Source organism: Dreissena polymorpha, chromosome 8, assembly GCF_020536995.1.
Source record: "Dreissena polymorpha isolate Duluth1 chromosome 8, UMN_Dpol_1.0, whole genome shotgun sequence".
NCBI lineage: Eukaryota > Metazoa > Mollusca > Bivalvia > Myida > Dreissenidae > Dreissena > Dreissena polymorpha.
The window spans coordinates 56,990,013-57,016,339 of record NC_068362.1 but is presented as its reverse complement, the minus strand read 5'-3'; the positions used below and the strand labels follow the sequence as shown (position 1 = coordinate 57,016,339).

The 26,327-nt window shown below is 37.2% G+C and overlaps 1 protein-coding gene across 1 annotated transcript; it reads left to right on the top strand.

The window, feature by feature from the left end:
• The first annotated feature begins 1,324 nt into the window (after positions 1–1,324).
• On the top strand, positions 1,325–25,497 carry LOC127841172 (probable phosphoglycerate mutase). The gene is made up of 6 exons (XM_052369811.1): positions 1,325–1,530; positions 5,946–6,155; positions 13,285–13,368; positions 13,661–13,759; positions 21,690–21,798; positions 24,476–25,497. Exons 1-6 carry the CDS (start codon positions 1,399–1,401, stop codon positions 24,595–24,597), a joined length of 756 nt encoding a protein of 251 aa, XP_052225771.1. The 5' UTR covers positions 1,325–1,398; the 3' UTR covers positions 24,598–25,497.
• Positions 25,498–26,327: the final 830 nt, after the last annotated feature.

The following is a 26,327-nucleotide window of genomic DNA, read 5'->3' as shown; positions in this document are numbered from 1 at the left end:
TATTTACTATACAAGACAGTGAACATTTCAGATAAGGGTTTCAAATTTTCACGAACACTACATATGCATATATTCAAACAGATTTTAGTAAATATCTGTGATTAAAAAAACATCAACGACATAGTCATTGCATACAAATTTCCTTTTGATAATGTTTGAAAAAATGTTTTATTTATTAAAACCTTTAAGCATAACATGCTGTTATGAAACAAACAATAAATAAACATGTAAAATACCAAATAAGATGTACATGGGAATGAAAACTGTGAAAATAACAAAAAAAGTTTGACATTGGTGTCTGCTAATTTTAACTTGTATGGAAAATGTATTTCAAAGGGGAGTAACTCAACACATGTTTAGTACCTAAAATCAACTAATTCTTTATATTATTATAGTTGTCATAGCTTTCAGAGTATAATGTTGACTCAGTTGATAAAACTGCTTTATAATTTCATTAAAATGAATAACGTATTAGTGGTATAAAATAATTATTTAAGATTTTGGCTATGAATTAACACAATATCAAACGAAAGTACAGTTACAATCACTCCATCAATTAAAATATTATTTAATGATATCTGGATCGTATTCTTGACCATAAAAGTTTACTTTTTCATTTGTTTTAAAGGATATTAACATACTTATTGATTTTACCTGATTTAAAATATATTTTAATCAAATATTTGATAGTTATACATTAAGATATTAGACTTTGCTCCCAAAATTAGAGCATTTTTTGCTGATTTTTAGTAAAATATGCACGAAAATGCATTCCATTACATAGTATTAGGTAAGTAAAGCATTTAAGATACACCACGCTTTCATTTAATGTTGATTAAGAAGGTGGATAGCAATTTTCCCCACATAAAATGGAAGTTGTAATGTATACCGTGTGTAAGACCATTTTGGCGGCCATCTAGGACGCCATCTTGGATTTTGAAGCCCTCCAGCGCTTTTCGAAAAAATGAAATCTCATACCATAATCTACAGGCCCAGACGAACATTTGCATATATAAAACTCTTTGTTTATGTTCAGTGGCCAGTAACTCCCCTGTATAAGCGACTAATGTGTGCCTGTTTGCAGCACTGTAACGCTTTATGTTTATTAATTCACAGTTATTTTGAAGTTTTCAATTGTATTTTGGCGAATTTACTCTAACGAGGTCTTCAATAGATAATGTAGATAAGATTTGTTAAAATTTCAAATTCACGGTCGATTGATAACAAATTTTGATTACATATACACATTATAACTGTTTAATATAGATTTAGGTATATTGTAAAAATATTCCGGTATATTCCGATGTTTCCGGTATTTTAAGTAACCACTCCTCTTGTGTGTAAAAAAGGTCAAGGTTGCTTGCAGAAAACTGCCAAGGACATTTTGCATTTGTAAAGATGGCCACAAAGTATAAGATCGCTCTGATTCGTCATGGTGAGAGCGAATACAACAAGGACAACCGGTTTTGCGGATGGTTTGACGCAGATCTATCTGCAACCGGATTAGAAGAGGCTAAAAACGCAGGAAAGGTAAAAACAAAAGCCAAAAAAGGCTATGAATCACTAATAAATTGCTGCTTAGTCAGTAACTTAGTGTCTGAGTCCAGAGTCGGGCCAAATAGGGAAGTCTCCTGATCCGTTTTATAAGGAAAAAAATTGTAAGAACAAATATTTTGCATGCTTGCGTCTGTGACCTTTTTTAAAGCAATATGTAATGAACAGCTGACAGTGCAGAATTGTATTATATTGATAAATGTAAACATTGGATCTAAAAAGCTCCAGTAAAAAATCAAGAAAAAAGTAACCATGAAGAGGGCTTGAACCACTGACCCCTGGAGTCCTGGAGTAAAAAGTCTACCACTTAGTCCACTCAGTCATCCGTGCTCAAACAATAAAGGAAGTATTTTATACTTTATATAAGCAATCCCAGACTTCCAAAAACTCCGTCGGACCTACGGACATGTCCGACACAAAAGGTCAAGGACCGATAGAAATTCTTAACTCGTCGGCCCAAAATGTCCTAACAAATATTTTCGGGTTTTCCCAAGAAGTTAAAAGTATTTATAGAACATTGGCGAAAAACGGCGGAATACACACTTTGCCAATTTTGTGAAATAAAAGATTTTGTTAAATTCGAGCGTATTCCTTTTTCTTCTTCTTCTTCCAGTAATGAACAGGTCCCATCTGGGGCAGTTTCATACATGGGGGTTTATGTACAGGGACGTGTGCACGGCGCGCAACTATATACAGTGCTGATTTAAAAGGTTAAAAACATCTGTTTCTCGGGCCTACCGCTGCCGACAGGCCCCTCTTGAAGGCCTCTACGCTGTCAGCTATGGTGCCCGGTGATGGGTGCTGGTTCCACAGTCTGATGGCGGAGGGGAAGAAGGAGTACTTGTAGACGTCTGTCCATCAGAAGGGTAGCAAGAAGCGTGTGCAGTTGCCCCTTGTGATTGTGTTAGTCGGGTGGAAGAAGGTCTCTGGTTTAATGAGGAAGTGTGTTATTCTGTACACCATTACAAGTTTGGCGTTGGAGCGTCGTTTGGCAAGGGGCTGCCACCCTAGGTTTGCCACCATTTGGCTGGTGCTGCTTGTAGTGTGGTAGTCTCCCAAGATGAATCTGGCTGCTCAGCGTTGGACAGCTTCCAATTGGTTGATGTTTGTCTTAGTGTGGGGGTCCCAGGCAGTTCCTGCGTACTCTAGGATTGGCCTGACAAGGGTCTGGTAACACTGTGCCTTTATATCCTGTGGGCAGCTTGTCAGGTTTCTCCTGAGGAAAGCGAGGCTGTTGTTTGCTTTCTTTGCGGTCGTGGCTACATGCGTGTTCATGGTCAGCTTCTCGTCGATATGGATTCCGAGGTATGTTCCTCCCTTCACTACCTTGAGATTCCTACCATGGATGGAGTAGGTAGAACGGATGGGGTTTCTCTTCCTTGTGATCTAGATGACCTCACATTTAGATGGGTTGAAGGACATCAACCAGTCCCATTCCCATTTTTGTAGCCTGTCCAGGTCCTCTTGCAGGGCCTTTGCGTCCTGTGCGCAGCGGATCTTCCTGAACAAGAGGCTATCGTCTGCGAAGAGGCGAGTTGGTGATGTTGTCTGTAGTGGAAGGTCATTGATGTAGAGGAGGAAGAGAAGTGGGCCGATTGCAGAGCCTTGGGGCACTCCAGAAGTGACCGTTGCTGTGTCAGAAGACTTCCCTTCCACCAGGACTTGCTGGGTCCTGTTACTTAGGAAGCTGCGAATCCACTGGAACTGGCTTCCCCTGATGCCATAATATCTAAGTTTGCTGGCGAGTCTTTCGTGTGGGACCTTATCGAAGGCCTTGCTAAAGTCGAGCAAGATTGCGTTGATCTGTTCTCCCTCGTCCAGAGCTTTGGCTAGGTCATTTATGGTAAGGATGAGTTGGCTCTCTGTGGATCTCCTCTTCCTGAACCCATGTTGTTGGTCGGTGAGGATCCGATGTTTGTCGAGGTGGGTCATTATTTGGCTATGGAGGATATGCTCAATCAGCTTGCTGCAAACACAGGTTAGTGAGATAGGCCTCTAGTTGGCGGGGTCACTGCGGTCACCTTTTTTAAATATTGGGATGACAATGGCATGTTTCCAATCTGATGGCACTTCACCTTGGTCGAGTGAGGCAGAGAAGAGTAGTGTGAGGACTGGTGCCAGTTCTTGGGCGAAGTCTTTCAGGAACTTGGTAGGGATGCTGTCCGGACCTTTTGCCTTGTGTGGGTCAAGGTTCGCCAGAAGCTTCCTTGTTCCTTCCTCTCCAATGGTGAAGCTGGGCATGTCGGTCAGATAACCCGCTGTTGATTGGTCCAAAGTCTTATTGTCAAAAATCGGAAATTATCTGCGTTCAGTGAAGAATGTTCTAGAAATACATTTGGTTCCCTCCATATTGGTGACGAGTAATTAAGTGCGTGCTTCATGCCAAGATCGGTTCATTTGACCATCATTCGATCGACTTTTAGTTTTAAAAAAAGTAAAAGTTAAACAAAACAACAGCTTGCAGTTATCAATGATATCGAGGAACATGCACGGAGTTTAACGGGATTGATAACAAGGTGATTTCGTTTTCATTTTCCTTCTGTTGTATTAAGTAAATTTGTAGTAAATAAGTAAATATCAATAATGCATTGTGTACACACTGGTCTGACTGACAATAACGAATGACGTCACCATCTATGTAAAGAATGTCAATAATGTGGACGTTTTTAAATGTCTCAAAGCCTGAAAATTCAAAACGGGATAAGATGACAACTTGCAATCGCCCGTGAGCTAGTGGAAAAAATACGAGGAAAAGCGCCCTCCCTCGTAAATTCGTTGAGTCTTTGAAGACAGGCAGACCATGAATTTTAACAAATAACTATGTTACTCAAAACAAATTCAATGTGATTAAGAATAAAATGATGTTATCTTTTATAATTTCTTTCCACAGCAATTGCCCCAAAGGAGCCAGAGCCTGGGAACTCGCAGAACGATGAAAAAGACTGGGAACAAGACAACAGTGAACTGACATTAAGCTTTTAAATGGATACAATACAAATAGTGATTGTATTAGTGACTTTAATAATGAGGAAGTGGATGTTATCAAACTTTGTGTCTTTACTTCATTACTCATAGTAATATGATACAAAATAAAATGATAAAGCAATATTTATGTATTTCTAATTATTTACATTTTTCTCAGTTTTATTTGAAATTTCATGTATGTTCTTTGGTCTGACAGAATAACCTAAAATCTGACAGAAAATTCTGACCAGTCAGACCAAATATCTGACTGAAGGCTGTTGAGTTTCAGGAAGTCTTCAATCCTTGTAGTTTCCCAATATATAACGACAACAACAGAACTCTCCAAAATATTTAATCATTTCGCGTTGCAATGCTTTACAATTTTCAGGTTTGTAAATCCTCAAAAGATGCATATTATGGCTATTTAAGAGCATGGTTAATGTTCAGTATTACTGTTTCCTCACAAATATCATCACTAAAACGAAAATTTGCAAATCTGAAACAATTTTTTTTAAATTATTCAATTTACCAAAACATGAAAAGGCCCTTTAAGGGTTAAATACATTTCAATGTTTGTGTTGATGATTAATCACTTCAAGTCTGTCGAGATTTCGTATCTGTTCTGTAGCACAATCAACCTGCTTTATAAGCTATCATCAGTGATGTACTTTTGCCTTTTATTGTTCAGCCTTTGGCTTTTTGTGAGTGACAAATAATGTTATAAACCAAAAAAAATATAAATATTATTATTCAAATATTACATTATGCAATTGTATGATATGAACTGTTACTTAATGTCCTTCTGACAACTGAACTAATTATAATATTGGTAAATATATTTCTTATTTGCCATATTTGGGAAATTTGTGTTTCATTATTTTGCTTAAATCGTGTTATTTTGCCATTTTGAAACAGCCTTCTTTTGATGATATTTTTAACAATACAAAAAACTGCTTAATTAAATGTTTATTCTTTCCCTCTAAGCAATTGGAAAATGGCTACATTTGTATATGAAACCAGCATAAAACTAGAACAGCACTCTGTTAAGGTTTAATGCTGTTTGCTGCTTATTAGTTTCTAAGTGTTGAAAATGGAGCCTTTAAATCTTAAATCTAGTAAGAAAGGTCTTAACCCTTTGCATGCTGGGAAATTTGTTGTCTGCTAAAATGTCTTCTGCTGAATTTTTAAAATTAGCATTTTCTTCGATTTTTTTCAAACAACACTATCAGAATAGCAAACAGTTTGGATCCTGATGAGACGCCACATTTTGTGGCGTCTCATCTGGATCCAAACTGTTTGCAAAGGCCTTCAAAATCTGGTTCCCGCACTGAAAGGGTAAAATTTAATTTGATTTTCTAAGGGACTACAGAAATATCTTAGTGTATATCTGAGTTGTAAATGGTTAAATCATGTGTGTATACTTACAGATGCTGAAGGAGCAAAACTATACATTCGACATCGCCTTCACGAGTGTTCTCAAGCGAGCCATCAAGACGTTGTTCATCGTTCAAGAGGAGATGGACCTCCACTGGATCCCCGTGATCCGACACTGGCGGCTTAATGAGCGCCACTATGGCGGCCTGCAGGGCCTAAACAAATCAGAAACGGCTGCTAAGCACGGGGAGGATCAAGTCAAGGTGACATTTTAATGATTTTTTTTCTCAGAAAGAAAAAACATTTGTGTTTCTGTTGAAAACCTAGGATTGGGTAAACATTTTCATGCTGTTTTAGTTTTCATATCTCTCAGAAAGAACATACATGTGTGCCTTGCTCTGGAAAACTGGGTCTTAATGCATGTGCTGAAGTGTCTTAATGCATGTGCTGAAGTGTCTTAATGTATGTGCTGAAGTGTCTTAATGCATGTGCTGAAGTGTCTTAATGCATGTGCTGAAGTGTCTGAATGCATGTGCTGAAGTGTCTTAATGCATGTGCTGAAGTGTCTGAATGCATGTGCTGAAGTGTCTTAATGCATGTGCTGAAGTGTCTTAATGCATGTGCTGAAGTGTCTCAATGCATGTGCTGAAGTGTCTTAATGCATGTGCTGAAGTGTCTTAATGCATGTGCTGAAGTGTCTTAATGCATGTGCTGAAGTGTCTAAATGCATGTGCTGAAGTGTCTTAATGCATGTGCTGAAGTGTCTTAATGCATGTGCTGAAGTGATGTGCTGAAGTGTCTTAATGCATGTGCTGAAGTGTCTGAATGCATGTGCTGAAGTGTCTTAATGCATGTGCTGAAGTGTCTTAATGCATGTGCTGAAGTGTCTTAATGCATGTGCTGAAGTGTCTTAATGCAAGTGCTGAAGTGTCTTAATGCATGTGCTGAAGTGACCCAATGCATGTGCTGAAGTGTCTTGATGCATGTGCTGAAGTGACTCAATGCATGTGCTGAAGTGTCTTAATGCATGTGCTGAAGTGTCTTAATGCATGGGCTGAAGTGTCTTAATGCATGTGCTGAAGTGTCTCAATGCATGTGCTGAAGTGTCTTAATGCAAGTGCTGAAGTGTCTCAATGCATGTGCTGAAGTGTCTTAATGCATGTGCTGAAGTGTCTCAATGCATGTGCTGAAGTGTCTCAATGCATGTGCTGAAGTGTCTTAATGCATGTGCTGAAGTGTCTTAATGCATGTGCTGAAGTGTCTCAATGCATGTGCTGAAGTGTCTTAATGCATGTGCTGAAGTGACTCAATGCATGTGCTGAAGTGTCTTAATGCATGTGCTGAAGTGTCTTAATGCATGTGCTGAAGTGTCTTAATGCATGTGCTGAAGTGTCTTAATGCATGTGCTGAAGTGTCTTAATGCATGTGCTGAAGTGTCTTAATGCATGTGCTGAAGTGTCTTAATGCATGTGCTGAAGTGTCTTAATGCATGTGCTTTAGTGTCTTAATGCATGTGCTAAAGTGTCTTAATGCATGTGCTGAAGTGTCTGAATGCATGTGCTGAAGTGTCTTAATGCATGTGCTGAAGTGTCTCAATGCATGTGCTGAAGTTTCTTAATGCATGTGCTGAAGTGACCCAATGCATGTGCTGAAGTGTCTTAATGCATGTGCTGAAGTGTCTCAATGCATGTGCTGAAGTGTCTTAATGCATGTGCTGAAGTGTCTCAATGCATGTGCTAAAGTGTCTTAATGCATGTGCTGAAGTGACCCAATGCATGTGCTGAAGTGTCTAAATGCATGTGCTGAAGTGTCTTAATGCATGTGCTGAAGTGTCTTAATGCATGTGCTGAAGTGTCTTAATGCATGTGCTGAAGTGTCTTAATGCAAGTGCTGAAGTGTCTCAATGCATGTGCTGAAGTGTCTTAATGCATATGCTGAAGTGCCTCAATGCATGTGCTGAAGTGTCTTAATGCATGGGCTGAAGTGTCTCAATGCATGTGCTGAAGTGTCTTAATGCATGTGCTGAAGTGACTCAATGCATGTGCTGAAGTGTCTTAATGCATGTGCTGAAGTGTCTTAATGCATGTGCTGAAGTGTCTGAATGCATGTGCTGAAGTGTCTTAATGCATGTGCCGAAATGTCTTAATGCATGTGCTGAAGTGTCTGAATGCATGTGCTGAAGTGTCTTAATGCATGTGCTGAAGTGTCTGAATGCATGTGCTGAAGTGTCTTAATGCATGTGCTGAAGTGTCTCAATGCATGTGCTGAAGTGACTCAATGCATGTGCTGAAGTGACTCAATGCATGTGCTGAAGTGTCTTAATGCATGTGCTGAAGTGTCTTAATGCATGTGCTGAAGTGTCTTAATGCATGTGCTTTAGTGTCTGAATGCATGTGATGAAGTGTCTTACCAGATTAGCTTGTGGAGGCTGCTAAGGCTAATTAGGGAAGACATCATTTTCCCCTTAACTGGATTTGTTTGCTAGGATGAGACTTTTTTTATTTTAAAAAAATCAATAGAAAAGGAAAGTGCTGTACCTGATTCAGTGTTTTTTTCATTCAAAATCGGGTCTGGTAAAAGGCCCCATTCCCAATGGAAATAAGTATATATTTTTCCCATATGGGTGCTAAGAATTCCCAATGGCAGGTTGTTTTTTTCCAACTCCCATCCATATAAGTTCATTCTTAGTCAATATAATACTGTGCGGACTGCACAGGCTGGTCTGGAATAAAATTGTATTTACATGCATTAAGCCCTGTTTTCTCAAAGCAAAACTCACTTTTACGTTTCTGTTTTAAGTGGCAGAAATAAGTTAATCAATTTAGATGAATAAAGGTAGTTTTGAATAAAGGTAGTTTAAAAAAAAGAAAAAAAGAATGTAACAAATTTAAGATATATTAACATATACAGTACCAGGTATTTTACCTTGTTTCAATTTTAAGCATTGAAAATAGACAGGTTTCATTATATTGGTGTAAATTCTGTACACAAACAGACTGTGAATGTTATAAAAATATTATGAAAATGTTTTTATTTTATTTATTTATTTTACTGATAATGTGACATAGCGATTTTCTGGTCTGTACAATAAATTGTAAAAAAAGTACTGAAAATAATACAAGGGTCATGATTAATCTTTCAATACTGTTGAGTTGGCTAGCTCAGTTGAGTCGTGTTCTGAGAAAACTGGGCATAATGCATGTGCGTAAATTGTTGTCTCAGATTAGCCTGTGCAATCTACACAGGCTAATCAGGGACGACACTTTCCACTTTTATGACATTTTTCGTTTAAATTAAGTCTCTTCTTAGCAAAAATCCAATTTAGGCGGAAAGTGTTGTCCCTGATTAGCCTGTGCAGGCTGCACATGCTAATCTTGGACGACACTATACGCACATGCATTATGCCCAGTCTTCTCAAAACGCAACTCACTTGATTGAGTGCTGGACTACAAATCCGATGAAAAAAGGTTGGATGTTCGGCCTGGCATCATAAATTCATAATTCGTGTGAGGATAGGTGGTCAAATGCTTTCTACAGCCATTCTCCGCCAGTGTTTTTTTCACCATTTTGGGAATGGGGCAGGGTCCCTTTGGATTGGGAAAATTCGCGGCGTTTTGACTCAAATTGGGAAATAAGTGTTGTTGTTGTTGTTTTGCTAACAATGCTTCAAAATTGAGGATACAAGTGTGTCCAGTATTATATTTACTAAGGTTGATCTTATATGGATGGGAGATGAACAAAATATTGAGATCTAAAAAAAAGTTTTTTTTTTTTTTAATCCTTCCATTGAGAACTTTTAGCTCCCATTTGGGAGCAATATATCCTTTTTATACGCCCGTCTACGACGGGACGTATTATGGTATACCCCGCGTCTGTCCGTCCGTCCGTCTGTCCGTCCGTCCGTCCGTCTGTTAATGTCGTACGCTACGTCAAATATCCTTTGACAGATTTTCTTCAAATTTTAACACAATCTTAATATTGATAAACCCTGATCCCCTTTCGTTTTTGACGGAATTCTGAATTGTCGTTCCAGAGTTATGGGACTTTGTTCGTCAAAATTTCGTGATTTCATTGAATGTCCTACTGTAGCTCAAATATCCTTCGATGGATTTTTTTTTTTTTTTTTTAGTATCCCTGAAAAATTGAACAAGGTGAGCTTTTTTCTATTCCGATTGTACACTACCACTTACCCATCTACATTTCTCTTTTATTATTGGTCAAAATATCTATAACAGGTTTACTTCAACTCCATATCCTCTAAAGAAATGCATACATATACTCAAAAAAAGATATGGTATGAATGTCAAGGAGACGGCGCTCCATGCTCATGTACTTATAAAATAAACCATGTATTCAAATACAAATAAACTGAAGTAAAAAAATGATTCAAAGGGTTATTTATTACCTTACTACTTCATTGGCGAACGACGGGCGTATCATGCGCTCATGGCGCAGCTCCTCAGTTAACCAGGTTTTCCGAAGGAAAAAACTGGTTATTAGATTGGCGAATGCGGGCGGGTGGGCTGGCGGGCGGGCGGAACAAGCTTGTCCGGGCCATAACTTTGTCGTTCATTGTGAGATTTTAAAATCATTTGGCACATTTGTTAACCATCATTAGACGGTGTGTCGCGCGAAAAAAATTACGTCAATATCTCCAAGGTCAAGGTCACACTTTGAGTTCAAAGGTAAAAAATAGCCATAAATGAGCTTGTCTGGGCTATAACTATGTCATTCATTATGAGATTTTAAAATCATTTGGCACATTTGTTTACCATCATGGGACGGTGTGTCGCACGAAAGAATCATGTCAATATCTCCAATGTCAAGGTCGCCACAACTAAAAATAGATTTATTTTAAAACAAACTTACAAAGGGGGTTAATTTTGTTTGTTCATTTCAAAAGTTCAGTTTGAGTTGTCTCCCTTTATCAGATTTTTTTTCACAATGAAAACCTGGTTTTGTGACAATTTTGTCCCTTGTTTTCATTGGGTCCAGTTACCGGACCCGATTTTGAATGAAAAAAGAACACTGTCCGCTTACCTCTGATTCCAGTAGGACAGCTGTCAGTTACTAGCATAAGTTTGATTATGTACTCAATACTGGTCAAACATCTATCCTAGGAAAGTGCCAGTTAGTTTACTGACCTTTGTGTTATGACTGAAATACTGTTAAAAAAGGGCAAAAATCTAACAAAAACAATAAAGTTGCAATACTTCAGCATTATCTCATTGAATAATCATAAACGTATGACTGAGTCTGTGAATTTTTAGCTCACGTTAGCACACAGTGCTAAACAGTTTTTTTTCACCTTTGGGAATTGGATTTGGTGCCTTTGGATTGGGAAACATGCAGTGTTTTGACTAAAATTTGGTAATTATTGTTGCTGTTTTCAGGGCTCGACATTAACGGTAGTCCGACTGTCTGGGACAACCAAATTGTTAGTCCGGACAAGTAAATAAACAATTTACTAGTCCGACGGGACAAGTGGTCGTTATAATTTGATTACTTAGAAAAAATACCTTTAAAATTTTAAATCCATTATTTATGTGGAGTTACCACAAAACTGTGTCGATTATATTTTGTTTACGTTTATACGACAAAGCGCAAGATATTCTGATAGTTCCATGTGATACAACACTGTACAATTCTAAAGGGAAGCAACCCTTAACATTTTTATTTGCCAAGATAACAAGAATATTCTCCCTTGTAAATAATATGCATTTTTCAACACCGGTACACACCAATCTTACAGACAATTAACGTAGTGACGTCATCTTGATGTATAGAATGATTTTATTATGGCTTTGTATAATGTTAAACAATCAATAATCTCAAGTTTTTCTGTTATTCTAGTCAGTTATTTTTCTATTGAAATTGCCTACTATTATGTTAACATGTATTTTAAACCATTAAAGTCTTTATGATTTGAGCATTTGGTATTTTTTCGGCGTTAGCTGAATAAGCCAGCTTTTCACCCTGACTTGACCTTTGTAAGTGTCCAATAATACTCAAATAAAATTTCCCGCGGCTAGGTACGAATGAATACACTTCATTTATTCCATTGGCTGATTTGAGTATAACACCAGAACATTGGAAACATATCCGCGTCTTTGTAACACTGTTTTACTGCATGAAACAATTTTATCTCTAATGAAAAGGCCCAATAGATAGAACAGTTTTACAATCAATTTTCGACATAAATACAGTTTGTGCGTTCACCTTTTATTTTCAGAGAATTACCAGCGCAAAAGCGTTTAACTAAAGGCTATGTTGTCATATTTAGTACTTACTTGCATTGCATTTCAACCCGCGAGGTTTCGGGTCAATACGCGGTCATTTTGTGAAAGTCAGAGTTTATAGACAGTTCATCACCGGAGTTCGCAAAAGGGGTTGCGATCATTGTGTCTTACTGACAATAACGTAGTGACTGTAATGCATTGCATTCCAATCCGCAAGGTATCAAGGTCAGTTTGCGGTCAGTTGCAGAAATCTTTATATAAACGCCGTCTCGTAAACTTTGTGCACTTGAAGTCTGTTTTGATCAGAAAGATACTAAATAAAGATATTCGGCGATATTATTGTGGTATGTCAATCATCGATTTTTAATATGGTTTCAAAATTTGCATGATAAGGACCAATTTTGATAAAATTAATTAGAAATATTTATCCATTTAGACCAGTTTATTAAGCATGACCACAATAATTCGCTATACTATAATTATGAATTAAATAAGATTCGAGTATTGCCGGCTGACCTATATGCACTCGTTTATTTTTCATGTTTCTTGTGTTTTTCTATTCTGTAAATATAGATATCTGAGTAATAATATCACATAAAGCAAAATAAGCCACGAAATCTGGCGCAACACCCCGTAATTGATTTGCTTATGATGTAGCTAACAACTGCGCAGAAAAAAGGCATCCGCTACTTTTTATCTCATAGAGATAACTTTTGATCGTTCATAAACATCGACCACAATCAACGCCGTATATCTTTTTTAAAGATATTTCTTGTTCATTATTTTGCAAAGTACTGAGCAGAATAAGATGTACCGGTAATGGTCAGGACAAGTTGCTTTTTGGTCAGGACAAGTTAAATTTTGGTCTCCTTGTCCGACTGGACAAGTAGCTTCAAAAGTTAATGTTGGTCTGTGTTTTGTTAACAAATGCTTTACAATTTAGAATAAAAGTGTTTCAATATTATATTTACTATGGTTCAACTTATAGATCTAGATGAGAGATAAAGTAAATGTTGAGATCTTAAAAGAAAATTATTTTTTTGAAAAACTTCAATTGGGATTTTTTTAAGGTCCCATTTGGAAAAAAAACTTTTTAAAATAAAGGCCTCGAATTTTAACAAAAAAACAACACTCGTTAACTATATTTGTTCAGATCTGGAGACGTTCTTACGATATTCCCCCTCCGGCTCTGGAGTTGAGTGATCCCAGGTCAGCCACTAATGAAGCTAAATACGCAGTGAGTACAACTTTAGTTATGTTTTGTTTTTATGGGCATGTTTTTTATTTCTAAATTTTAAGGGATGCTAAAACTATTTGAATAGTCAAATTGTAATTTTGCCTTTCTGTTGCAAGTACAATCCAACAATTTTCTACATAAAGTACTTTTATACAAAAAATGATGACTGTCTTGGACAAAACGTACACTCTAGGGAATACCAATCCTTCAAATTTGAATATTTCATTGAATTTTTAAGATGAATAGGTATTCTGCCATATTGGACTTTTAAAAAGTGTTAGTTCATTTGCAGCAATATGACAAGGCCGTGGTTCCCCAGTGTGAATGCCTGAAGGACACTGTTGAACGTGTGCTGCCATACTGGCATGACGTCATTGTGCCAACCATCAAGGTATGAGTCTCGTTGTGGGAAAATGGGGCTTAATGCATGTGCGTAGTGTCCTTTCATATTAGCTCGTGTTGTCCATACTGGCTTATCAGGGACGACACTTTCCTCTTTTTAGCTCACCTGAGCACAACGTGCTCATGGTGAGCTTTTGTGATCGCTTTTTGTACGTTGTCCATTGTGCGTTGTGCGGCGTCAACATTTGCCTTGTTAACTCTCTAGGGGCCACATTTATTGTCCAATCTTCATAAAATATGGTCAAAGATTGGTTTTAATGATATCTTGGATGAGTTCGAAAATGGTTACGTTTGCTTGAAAAACATGGCTGCCAAGGGGCGGGGCATTTTTCCTTATATGGCTATATATGGCTATAGTAAGTTAAATCTTGTTAACACTCTAGAGGCCACATTTATTGACTGATCTTCATAAAACTTGGTCAGAAGATTCATCCCAATAATATCTTGGATGAGTTCGAAAATGATGCCAGTTGGTTGAAAAACATGGCCGCAATTGGGCGGAGCATTTTTCCTTATATGGTCATAGTAAAACCTTGTTTACACTCTATAGGCCACATTTATTTTCAAATCTTCATGAAACTTGCTCAGAAGATTTGTCCAATTGATATCTTAGATGAATTCGAAAATGGTAACCTTTGCTTGAAAAACATGGCTGCCAAGGGGCGGGGCATTTTTCCTTATATGGCTATATATAGCTATAGTAAAATCTTGTTAACACTCCAGAGGCCACATTTATTGTCCAATCTTCATGAAACTTTGTCAGAAGATTCATCCCAATAATATCTTGGACGAGTTCGAAAATGATGCCAGTTGGTCTAAAAACATGGCCGCCAGGGGGCGGGGCATTTTTCCTTATATGGGTATATATAGTAAAACCTTGTTAACACTCTAGACGCAACATTTATTGTCCAATCTTGATGAAATATGATCAGAAGATTTGTCTTAATTATATCTTGGATGAGTTCGAAAATGGTTACATTTGCTTGAAAAACATGGCCGCCAAGGGGCGGGGCATTTTTCCTTATATGGCTATATAATGCTATAGTAAAATCTTGTTAACACTCAAGAGGCCACATTTTTAGTCCAATCTTCATGAAACTCGGTCAGAAGATTCATCCCAATAATCTCTTGGACGAGCTCAAAAATGATGCCTGTTGGTTGAAAAACATGGCCACCACAGGGGCGGGGCTATTTTCCTTACATGGCTATAGTAAAACCTTGTTAACACTAGAGGTCACATTTATTTTCTGATCATCATGAAACTTGATCAGAAGATTTGTCCCAATGATATCTTGGATGAGTTCGAAAATTGTTTTGGTTGCTTTAAAAACATGGCCACCAGGGGCGGGGCATTTTTCCTTATATGGCTATAGTAAAACCTTGTTAACACTCTAGAGGCCACATTTATTGTCCAATCTTCATGAAATTTGGTCAGAAGATTGGTCTTAATGATATCTTGGATGAGTTCGAAAATAATTATCTGGGGTGTCAATTTTCCGGATTATTCCGGAAATCCGGATTTGAGCCGTCCAGGGTTGATTTTGAGGTGAATGTAAATCCGATGAGTTTGTTTAAGGCGGGTGGGGGTAGGGACAAAATTCTTTTAGTGCGGGATCATTTCAGAACGAATATTGTTATAGCATCGTCGGCATTCCGGACATTTGCGCTTGGTACCGATTTTATTTATTGATTTCTGATTGGTAAGCGGCTGGCACTGACATGAGCAGTAACTGGCTAAGTAAAGCACTGCAATATCATATTTTAAAACAATATGTTAATCAAATTATATATTGACTGCGTATTTGCTAGGTTACTGGTTTTCATTTTCTGCAGTCAAACGATATGCATATTTTATTTCATTTGCAAATGATAAATCGTGACATGTTTTCGGACAGTCGTTTTCGGATACGCTGGTTTGTCCAATTTAATATAATTTCGAAGTTCTTAATATCATTTGTTTAGAATGACAAATACACCTGCGGTGTTACGGATGGTTTGGTTTATAATATTTCGCATTGTACTCACCAGAAATTGCATCTAAAAAGACTATTAAAAAAAAGAACAATAAGCTAGGGCTCGGGGGGTTGGGCCCCTCTCTTCCCTTTATCCTACGGCTTAATTTTCCGGATTTCAAATTTGGGACAATTGACACCCCTGAATTATGTTTGCTTGAAAAACATGGCTTCCAAGGGGCGGGGCATTTTTCCTTATATGGCTATAGTAAAATCTTGTTAACACTCTAGAGGCCACAATTACTGTCCGATCTTCATGAAACCTGGTCAGAAGATTCACCTGATAATATCTTGGACGAGTTCAAAAATGATGCCGGTTGGTTGAAAAACATGGCTGCCAGGGGGCGGGGCATTTTTCCTTATATGGCTATAGTAAAACCTTGTTAACACTCTAGAGGTCACATTTATTTTCCGATCTTCGTGAAACTTGGTCAGAAGATTTGTCCCAATAATATCTTGTTATCTCAGGTGAGCGACTTTGGGCCTTTCAGGCCCTCTTGTATGGATTTTTGTGAAAGGGAAGTCTAAACAAACATCCATTTTAGGCAGAAATTGTCATCCGTGATCAGCCTTTAGGGACCGCAAAGGCGTATCTGGGGACGACTCTTCATGCACATGCCTTAACCCCAGTTTTCTCAGATAAAGGCTTTTATATTCCATAGGAATCTTTTGGATCATACATCCCTACATACATTTTAAGCTCGTCTATTATATATGAAATATATATAGTAGAGCTATCCTACTCACCCCGGCGTCTGCGTTAGCGTTAGCGTGCAAATGTTAAAGTTTTCGTACTACCCCAAACATTTTCTTTGTCCCTTGACGTATTGCTTTCATATTTTGCAAACTTGTTTACCAACATAACCCCAACCTATAAACAAGAGCAGACAACTCTATCAAGCTTTTTGTCATAATTATGGCCCCTTTTCCACTTAGAATATGCAGCAAATGTTAAAGTATTCGTACTACCCCATTTATTTTCATTGTCCCTTGACATATTGCTTTGATATTTTGCATACTTGTTTACAAACATCACTCCAACCTATAAAGAACAGCAGATAACTCTATCAAGCATTTTGTCATAATTATTTCCCCTTTTATACTTAGAATATTCATATTATTGATAAATCTATGTTAAAGTTTGCGTACTACCCCAAATATTTCCTTTATCCTTTGACAAATTGCTTTTATATGTTGCATACTTGTTTACCAACATGACCCCAACCTATAAACAAGAGCAGATCACTGTATCAAGCATTTTGACATAATTATGGCCCCTTTTACACTTAGATAATTGAACATTTTGCTTAAATTGCCATAACTTCTTTATTGATGATCACATTTTATTATTACTTTGACAAAACAACACTTACCTGAATACCACAATGGATTCCACCCAAACAATACCCCACGCCCCTACCAGAATCAGTCTCCCCCAACCTCACCCCCCCCAATTATTTTTTTTAATATCATCTAATAAATTACCACACCCCACATTATACCCCCTCTCACCCCCACCCCCCTACCCCCCACCCCACCCCCCCCCCCCCAATTTTTTTTTTTAAACATCATATAATAAATAGACAAGGTTCACATTCCGACCACCGTTACTATTTTTAGATATCTCGTGGTGCGTAGAATCTCAGAACGAGGCTGAACATGTGTAGATCTTTGGCGGAGCATATTGATGATTATAAACCAGTTGATTTTTATTAATTACATTCATAGGCACTGACACTAGAAACAATTGCGGCAAATACATGGATGTGTTGTTTAGTCAATAAATTGATGAGGGGTTATACAATAAACATTCTCACAACTAACTCATATTTGAAAGTCATATAGTACCACTAGTGTATACGTGTGTATATATATACATTTTATTTAATCTTGATTCAAATTCAAGATACCCGTTGTCATCAGAGCAAATGTGATCTGAAGAATAAATATTGATACATTTGTAATTGCACAAAACAAAGATATACAGTAGCTGTATAGTAAAAAACGTTATTATGCCCCCCTTCGAAGAAGAGGGGGTATATTGCTTTGCTTATGTCGGTCTGTCGGTCGGTCTGTCGGTCGGTCCGTCCACCAGGTGGTTGTCAGATGATAACTCAAGAACGCTTGGGCCTAGAATCATGAAACTTCATAGGTACATTGATCATGACTCGCAGGTGACCCCTATTAATTTGGAGGTCACTAGGTCAAAGATCAAGGTCACGGTGACCCGAAATAGTTAAATGGTTTCCGGATGATAACTCAAGAAAGCATACGCCTAGGATCATGAAACTTCATGAGTAGATTCACTAGATTGATCATGACTCGCAGATGACCCCTAGTGATTTTGAGGTCACTAGGTCAAAGGTCAAGGTCATGGTGACCCCAAATAGTAAAATGGTTTCCGGATGATAACTCAAGAACGCATACGCCTAGTATCATGAAACTTCATGGGTAGATTGATCATGACTCGCAGATGACCCCTATTGATTTTGAGGTCACTAGGTCTAAGGTCACGGTGACCCGAAATAGTAAAATTGTTTTCGGATGATAACTCAAGAACGCTTTTGCTTAGGATCATGACTCTTCATAGGTACATTGATCGTGACTCGCAGATGACCCCTATTGATTTTCAGGTCACTAGGTCAAAGGTCAAGGTCACAGTGACAAAAAAACGTATTCACACAATGGCTGCCACTACAACGGACAGCCCATATGGGGGGCATGCATGTTTTACAAACAGCCCTTGTTATATAACTTAAAATTCTCAAAGGTATGTTTGTTGGTCTGTAATATTTTTCACAAACGATTGAACGTGTAAAATGTGTGTTGAATCAATCATAAAAAACCAATAGAAAATGCAAAGCACGTAAACTTCTTAAATGTTATGTCATTTTTCGTTTTACTTTTATGAATGTTCTTTAACAGTGAAAGACAATATTGTAGAATTCTTTTACACAGGTGAAAAAAAAAACGAAAGTGGAGAAAACTGAACTGTTATGCATGGACCTTGATTTTCTCTTTAAACGTGATTATGAGCAATAAATATATTTATTTATGTCACTTCATGTCATAAATCTGTTGTGTGTGTGTGTGTCTTTAATATTCGGAAATACGCTTTGACCCCGGTCAATGAAAATGCTTGTTTTAATAGTGTTCTTCCATACACTAACGAATACTCTTTATAAGACTATGTAATTATGGAGTTTTATTTTAGCGGTACCCGCTAAATAGGTTTCGTGTTTAGCATAAAAGTTAATAAATATTTCAAATGCATTTATAAGTATAAAGCACTTAATTATGTATCCGAACATTCTTTCACAAGGAAAATTGTTCCTACGCTAATTTTGACAAGGCGGACATTCGTTCATACGTTGTTTCATTTCCACGCTTTTTAAACATCCCGGACAATCGTTCCAACACTATTTTGACAGATCGGATATATATACTCCTACATAGTTTTAGATTTCTGCAAGGTTTGGCAAATTAGAGATCTCAGTGTAAGTTGATATATTTGAATAGTTTTTGACGTTTTCATTCTCATGATCACAATAAAATATTACAACAATGTGAAGTATAACATAACATAATAAATTATGAGAACATTATTTTTTTACTATTTTAATAACGACATATTAAAATATCGGATAAAATTTCCCGAGTGTCATATTATTTTGATAAAATGGGATAATAATGACCGGTATAGCAATTTTTGAGGAAGGAATCTCCGGGCTGTCCAAATAACGAAGGAACGAATGTCCGGGCTGGCAAAATTATGTAGGAACCATTATCCGCATTGTAAAAATAACGAAGGAACGAATGTTCAGGTTGTCAAAAAAACATAGGAACGAATGTCCGACTGTGTGAAAAATAGGCTAGGACGAATGTCCGGCATTCTATGTATTATTATGATTAAACTGGCTAATATCTATACAGTATTTGGTTTGAGTATTTGGCGTTACATTAGTCTTAGAAATGACTACGTAATACTTTCACCACGATAAGACATTGGGGTGCCATACATGATGTCCAATGACCAGGCATCTACCAGGGGTGGTTTATGACACCATGCTGCTATTTAGTATTTGTCGGCACAGTATCTGATCATAACGAGATAATGGGTTTATCTGGAACACAGGGGCTATTGAACCACAGATGTATCAATAAACAAGATAGATCTTTATTCATTCAGCGCGATATAAAAGCTCTAACAATGCTCGTGAAATGTGTGAAAAAAGTGAAGAAAAACAAGTATTTTAATCAAGACAATTTATTTAATATTTTGACTTTATAATGTCATGTACATATTTATACCTTATTCTGACAATGTCATATTGTGATTTCTAAGTAGTTACATCTCCGAATGTTCAAAAGAGTGAAGAGGTTGAAATCAGATGCGGCGTTGCGTGGGACTATTGGAAATTTATACACGTTCAGTCTCGTTCTGGAGTTCTGCGAGTCACGTGATATCTAAAAATAGCAACAACGGTAGAATTGTGAAAAGGGTCTATTACCACAACCACATTATACCCCCCTCTCACCGCCCACCCCCCTACCCCCCCCCCCCAACCCTCCCCCCCCCCCAAAAAAAAATTGATTTTTTTTTTAAACATCATCTAATAAATTACCACACCCCACATTATACCCCCCCTCTCACCCCCCCCCTATCCCCCACCCCCCCCCATTTTTTTTAAACATTATCTAATAAATTACCGCACCCCATATTATACCCCCCTCTACCCCCCCTACCCCCTCCCCCCCAAAAAAAAATAAATATTTTTGTTCCTTTTTTTATTTTTGAAGATCCTCTAATAAATTATTTCTAATAAACAATTTCCCCATGATGGCTTACGTTAAACTGTCAAGCACTCAAATAGTCGAGCACGCTGTCCTCTGACAGCTCTTGTTATGCCGCCGGTAGGGTGGCATGTAGCAGTTGAACTGTTCGTCAGTCCATCCGTCTGTCAGTCCGTCCATCCATCCGTCCAAAAACTTTGACATTGGTCATAACTTTTGCAGTATTGAAGATAGCAACTTGATATTTAGCATGCAAGTGTATCTCATGGACCTGCACATTTTGAGTGGTGAAAGGTCAAGGTCATCCTTCAAGGTCAAAGGTCAAATATATGGCTTCAAAGCGGTGCAGTAGGGGGCATTGTGTTTCAGACAAACACATCTCTTGATCACTCTACAATTTGCATGAATTGTTTCTGATTATATGAAGCTATGGGTGTGTGAATTTTAATATCAAACATTATTAATTACAAAAGTAATGATCGTTTTTAACTTAGAATTCAAAACTGCACTTTTCATTTTGTTTAATGCACTAGTCTGATTGAATTAGAACTATAAAATTTCACTTGTCCCATTAAAAAAGTTACATGTCCTGACAGTCAAGTGTGACTTTCATTAGTTTTCAGTAATTTTACTACACATAATAGAAAATGTTTTCCCAGAAGTTTTATTTATTTATTATTAATAGAAATAGCAGGAATAGAAGAGTTTTCCATTATGTTTACCCTAAATCTTATAATATAATTAACACAAACCAAATATTGTGTGCAATGATTTAATATAATGTTTTTCTACTGAAACCACAAGGCCCAAAGGTTAAATATTTGGTATGTAACATTGTATCATGGCTCTCTACAAAGAAAAAAAAACCATGTCTTGAGTCAACTGGCCACACTTCAGAGTCAATTTGTTCATTATTACAACTTCATTAATATTACTACATAGAGTGTAGAGGGGGTGTTCGTCACTGCAGGGACATGTTCTAGTCTTTAATCGTGATATGTTTTAGTTTATAATTGTCACAAGTTCTAGTTTATAATCATGACAAGTTTTATTAAACAATCGTAATACAGATAACCTTCCAGTTGTCATTAGATTTCCTGTTGTGTGTTACAGTCGGGCAAGAGGGTGGTGATCTCTGCCCATGGTAACAGCCTGCGCGCCCTGATCAAGTACCTTGACAACGTGTCTGATGAGGAAATCCCAGAGCTGAATGTACCCACCGGTAGGAACCAGGAAAACATTCTCTGCAATACCTGGGATAACCTCAGTATTGTCAGACTGTCTGATGAAATCAAATTGAGGTGCACTCTGGGAAAACAGGGCTTACTGCACGTGCATAAAATATTGTCTCAGATGTGCCTGTGCAGTAGGCTAATCACGGATGCCACTTTCCGCTTGTATGGAATTTCTAGCTTAAAGGACATCTCTTCTGATCAAAGCTCCATGTAGTTGAAATAATCATCCAAGATTGTCGGACACAAACCATTTCACACATAAAATGAGCCCATTTGTTTCCAGAGCACGGCTCAGTTATTAGTCCCCTACCGGTGAAACTGGAGAGGGACTTATGGTTTGTGCTCTGTGTGTCTGTCAGTCTGTCACACTTTTCTGGATCCTGCGATAATTTTAAAAGTTCTTCATATTTTTTCATGAAACTTGAAGCATGGACAGATGGCAATATGGAGATTATGCACGTCATTTAATTTTGTTCCTATGTCAAGAATTCTGGTTGCTATGGCAACAAATAGACTAGAAATATTGCTGAAAATGGTGGATCCTGCGATAACTTTAAAAGTTCTTCATATTTTTTCATGAAACTTGACACATGGATAGATGGCAATATGGAGATTATGCATGTCATTTCATTTTGTTCCTACATAAAGAATTCTGGTTGCAATGGCAACAAATAAACTACAAATAATGCTGAAAATGGTGGATCCTGCATAGGTAGGGGACTTTTATTGCTTGGAAATAGTCTTGTTTGACCTAAACTAATAAATTTTGATGGAGACCTTTGTATTTCTCTTGTCTAATTGCATACTAGAATTAAAAGTATATGCTTATTTTCTCAAAAACAGTTTTATAGACAATCAGTAAATAATGACAACATTATATTAATGATAATATTGTTCTTGCAATATTATAATTTAAAGCTTGATAAATATATGTATTGTAAAAATAATGATAGAGAATGCTACAAAAATTAATAGTAATACTTATCATATGGCATGCAATCACAGATGCCTTTTTTGATGTTACATGGCATACAATCACAGATGCCTTTTTTGATGTTACAAAATATAACCTTTTTTTGCTTTGGGTAAGAATTTGTGTACTAAATACCAAAATAACAATTGAAACCGTAAAAACGTTATCAACGTACATAAATTACATACATGTTAGCAGATGGAAAGTCGTCCATATGATTTCAAAAAAGTAATATGGCCTCAGCATAAAAATTAACAATATTGATGTATTTCCTGCCCATTTAAACTTCAGTGGAAATTTCTCAACAATTGTTATCCAGATCTCAACAATTATGAAGAAACCAATCTAAAACAAAGCTGATAAATTAAATCAACAAATGGCAGTGTCATAAAATAATTACTGTTGATATGGTTCCTGATTTTTAAATTATTTTAGATTGGTGGCATTTCTTTTTAGCGGCAGATAAGTGGGGTTTCCCAATTTCTAGCCTATTCCAGACTTAATATATTAGAATTATAGTCATGCTCGTTTAGTGAAAACTGCTTAATGCATGTGCGTAAAGTTTCAACCCAAATTTGGCATGTGCAATCCACACAGGCTAACCAGCGACAACACTTGCTGACAAGACTTGATTTTTATGCTCCCCCAAAAAAATTTGGGGGGGGGAGCATATAGTGGCCGCTTCGTCCATCCTTCCGTCCGTCCTTCCGTCTGTCTGTGCACAATTTTTGTCTGGGCTATTTCTCAGCAACTAATGACCGGAATTCAATGAAACTTTATGGGAAGCTTCACTACCAAGAGGAGATGTGCATATTATCAGCGGGTTCTGGTTGGATGATTTTTCACAGAGTTATGGCCCTTTGAAATTTTCCATTAACTGTACATATAGTGCAATTCTGATCCGGGCTATTTCTCAGCAACTAATGACTGGAATTCAATGAAACTTTATGGGAAGCTTTACTACCAAAAGGAGATGTGCATATTATCAGCGGGTTGTGGTGGGATGATTTTTCACAGAGTTATGGCCCTTTGAAATTTTCCATTAACTGTACATATAGTGCAATTCTTGTCCGGGCTATTTCTCAGCAACTAATGACCAGAACTCAATGAAACTTTATGGGAAGCTTTACTACCAAGAGGAGATGTGCATATCATCAGCCAGTTATGGTTGGATGATTTTTTACAGAGTTATGGCCCTTTGAAATTTTCTATAAACTGTACAAATAGTGCAATTCTTGTCCGGGCTATTTCTCCCCAACTACTGACTGGACTTCAATGAAGCTTTATGGGAAGCTTAACTACCTTGAGGAGATGCGCATGTTATTAGTGGGTTCTGGTTAGATGATTTATTTAGAGAGTTATGGTCCTTTGAAATTTTTAAGTTGCTAAACCATCCATCGTATTATTTTGTCCAAAGTTATTCCCCACAAGACGTTTCCTTTTATCTGAATATATAGTGCAATATTGTGACAAAAAAACAACCTTTGGGGTGCTTCACCGTTTGACGGTTTCTTGTTCATTTAGTAAAAAAACTCCTTTTAACAAAAAAATCCTTAAAAGCGAAATGTGTTGTACCAGATTAGCAAGTGCATATAGCACAGGCTAGTCTGAGACAACACTTAACACACATGCATTAAGCCTTGTTTCCCAGAACATGGCTCAATATAAACATGGCCTTTTTCCCCTTGCAGCGATCCCGCTAGTGTATGAGCTGGACGAGAACATGAGGCCCGTGAAGCACTACTATCTGGCAGATGAAGCTCAGGTCAAGGCCGCCATTGAGAAGGTCGCCAACCAGGGCAAGGCCAAGTAGGCCCGGGCCCAAGCCTGCAACAGATGAACACATACCAGCATTTGGCCTTGGAAGGTCACAATACATCTTTGGGTTAAGAATAATTTTATGCTTTTTAGTCTGGTGTTTTTTTTACACATTGTTGGGTAGAAATTATCATGGAATACTTCTCTTTTCAATAACAATGTGGTAGAAAAGTATGTCTTAAAATGAAACCGGTATTCAAACCTTATCAAAAACGATTTAAATTAAGTAAGTAAGTATAGTATAATGAAATTACACTTAAAGTGAAAGTAGGTAGGAAATGAATTCAGATGTTTTGTGAACATTCCTCGAGAGCAGAAATATGGAACCATTCTACAGACATACGAACCCATCTCCCCTGACATGTGACCGTGGTGAATGAACACCTTATGATGGCTATGAAATCTCCTTCGATGTATGTTAGCTGTTTAACTCATAAGTGTTTCTATTTTTGTCATCGCACTTAAAATGTTATTACTTTAAGGTAATTATGTGAGTTTTTGTTACTTTTTTTACAAAGTTTGGTGAAGTTAAGAGATGCATGTTCAATTTTTAGCCTAAACAACTTTATATTTTTTGGACAAACTATATGAATATTTACCAATATTTGCTTTTAAAATTCTATGCTTTAAGTATTTTGTTTGGACTAAAATTCAGATGTTTTGAGATGTTAACTTGTTGCTTTTTGTTTAAGTGCATTGCATTTTATTTATTTCTACCTTTAAATGTTTTTCTTGTTTAATTTACTGCATGTATCTATATGAACAATAAGACATTTACCCATTATAAGTGTCGAACAGTAATACCTTTAATTTCTGTATCTGCAAGTGTTGAAGCTTGTTTTCTTTTATTTATTGCCTAAGTGATGAATTGTTAAATAAATTAAACAGGATCTGATTTTAGTGTGGGTGGTTTTATTTATTTCCATGTGGCGGACATTGCCATGTTTTAGCTCGTTTCCATTCAAGAGGCCACTTTTCGCTCAATTTTGATGAAACTTGCTTGTTTGTATAGGTCCCTGCTTAGATGGTCTCTTTTTACAAGTACAAATCGGGTAGCGTCAAAAACTGTATAAATCTGGTTAAGTAATGTCAATCTTGATGAAACTTTTAAAATGTTAATCTTGGCAATATCTAAACCAAACTAGATCACCATGTCAGATCTTAGAAAAAATCTTACCTTCAAATGTAAGCTTGTTAAAAGCCAAGAGGACATGTTTTTTGCTCAGTCTTGATGAAACGTTAATGATGCCTTAGGATCTTTGTCCAATAGGATAAAAAACAAGGTCAATGCACAGAAAAACGAAAGTAACACTTACGAAGCCACATATATGACTGGCCATAATGTTTATATCTGGGTCAGTTGGAGTCTTGTCTTTGATAATTGGTGTAACTTGAACTAATGTTGTGTCGCGCTTTAGGTCTATCATGGCCCTCCAGTTTCTCTTTAACCATATATGGAATAGGCACCAATGTCATTTGTCTACTTTGACCTTGTTCTTTGAGATAATATCCCGTCGAATACAAACGATTTCAAGTTAATAAGTGTTAAATCGGAGGAATCATGCGCACGCAATTCATTTAGAGTCACGTGATTTAGAGTCACGTGGCTATATCAGGGTGGTAGGTGTTTTTTGTTTATGTACTTAGACGATAGCTTTAGCCCTCGGGCTTTTAAATCGGCAGCGGGCCGATGATAGAGGTCAGGCGCAGCTGTGCTATGTAAAC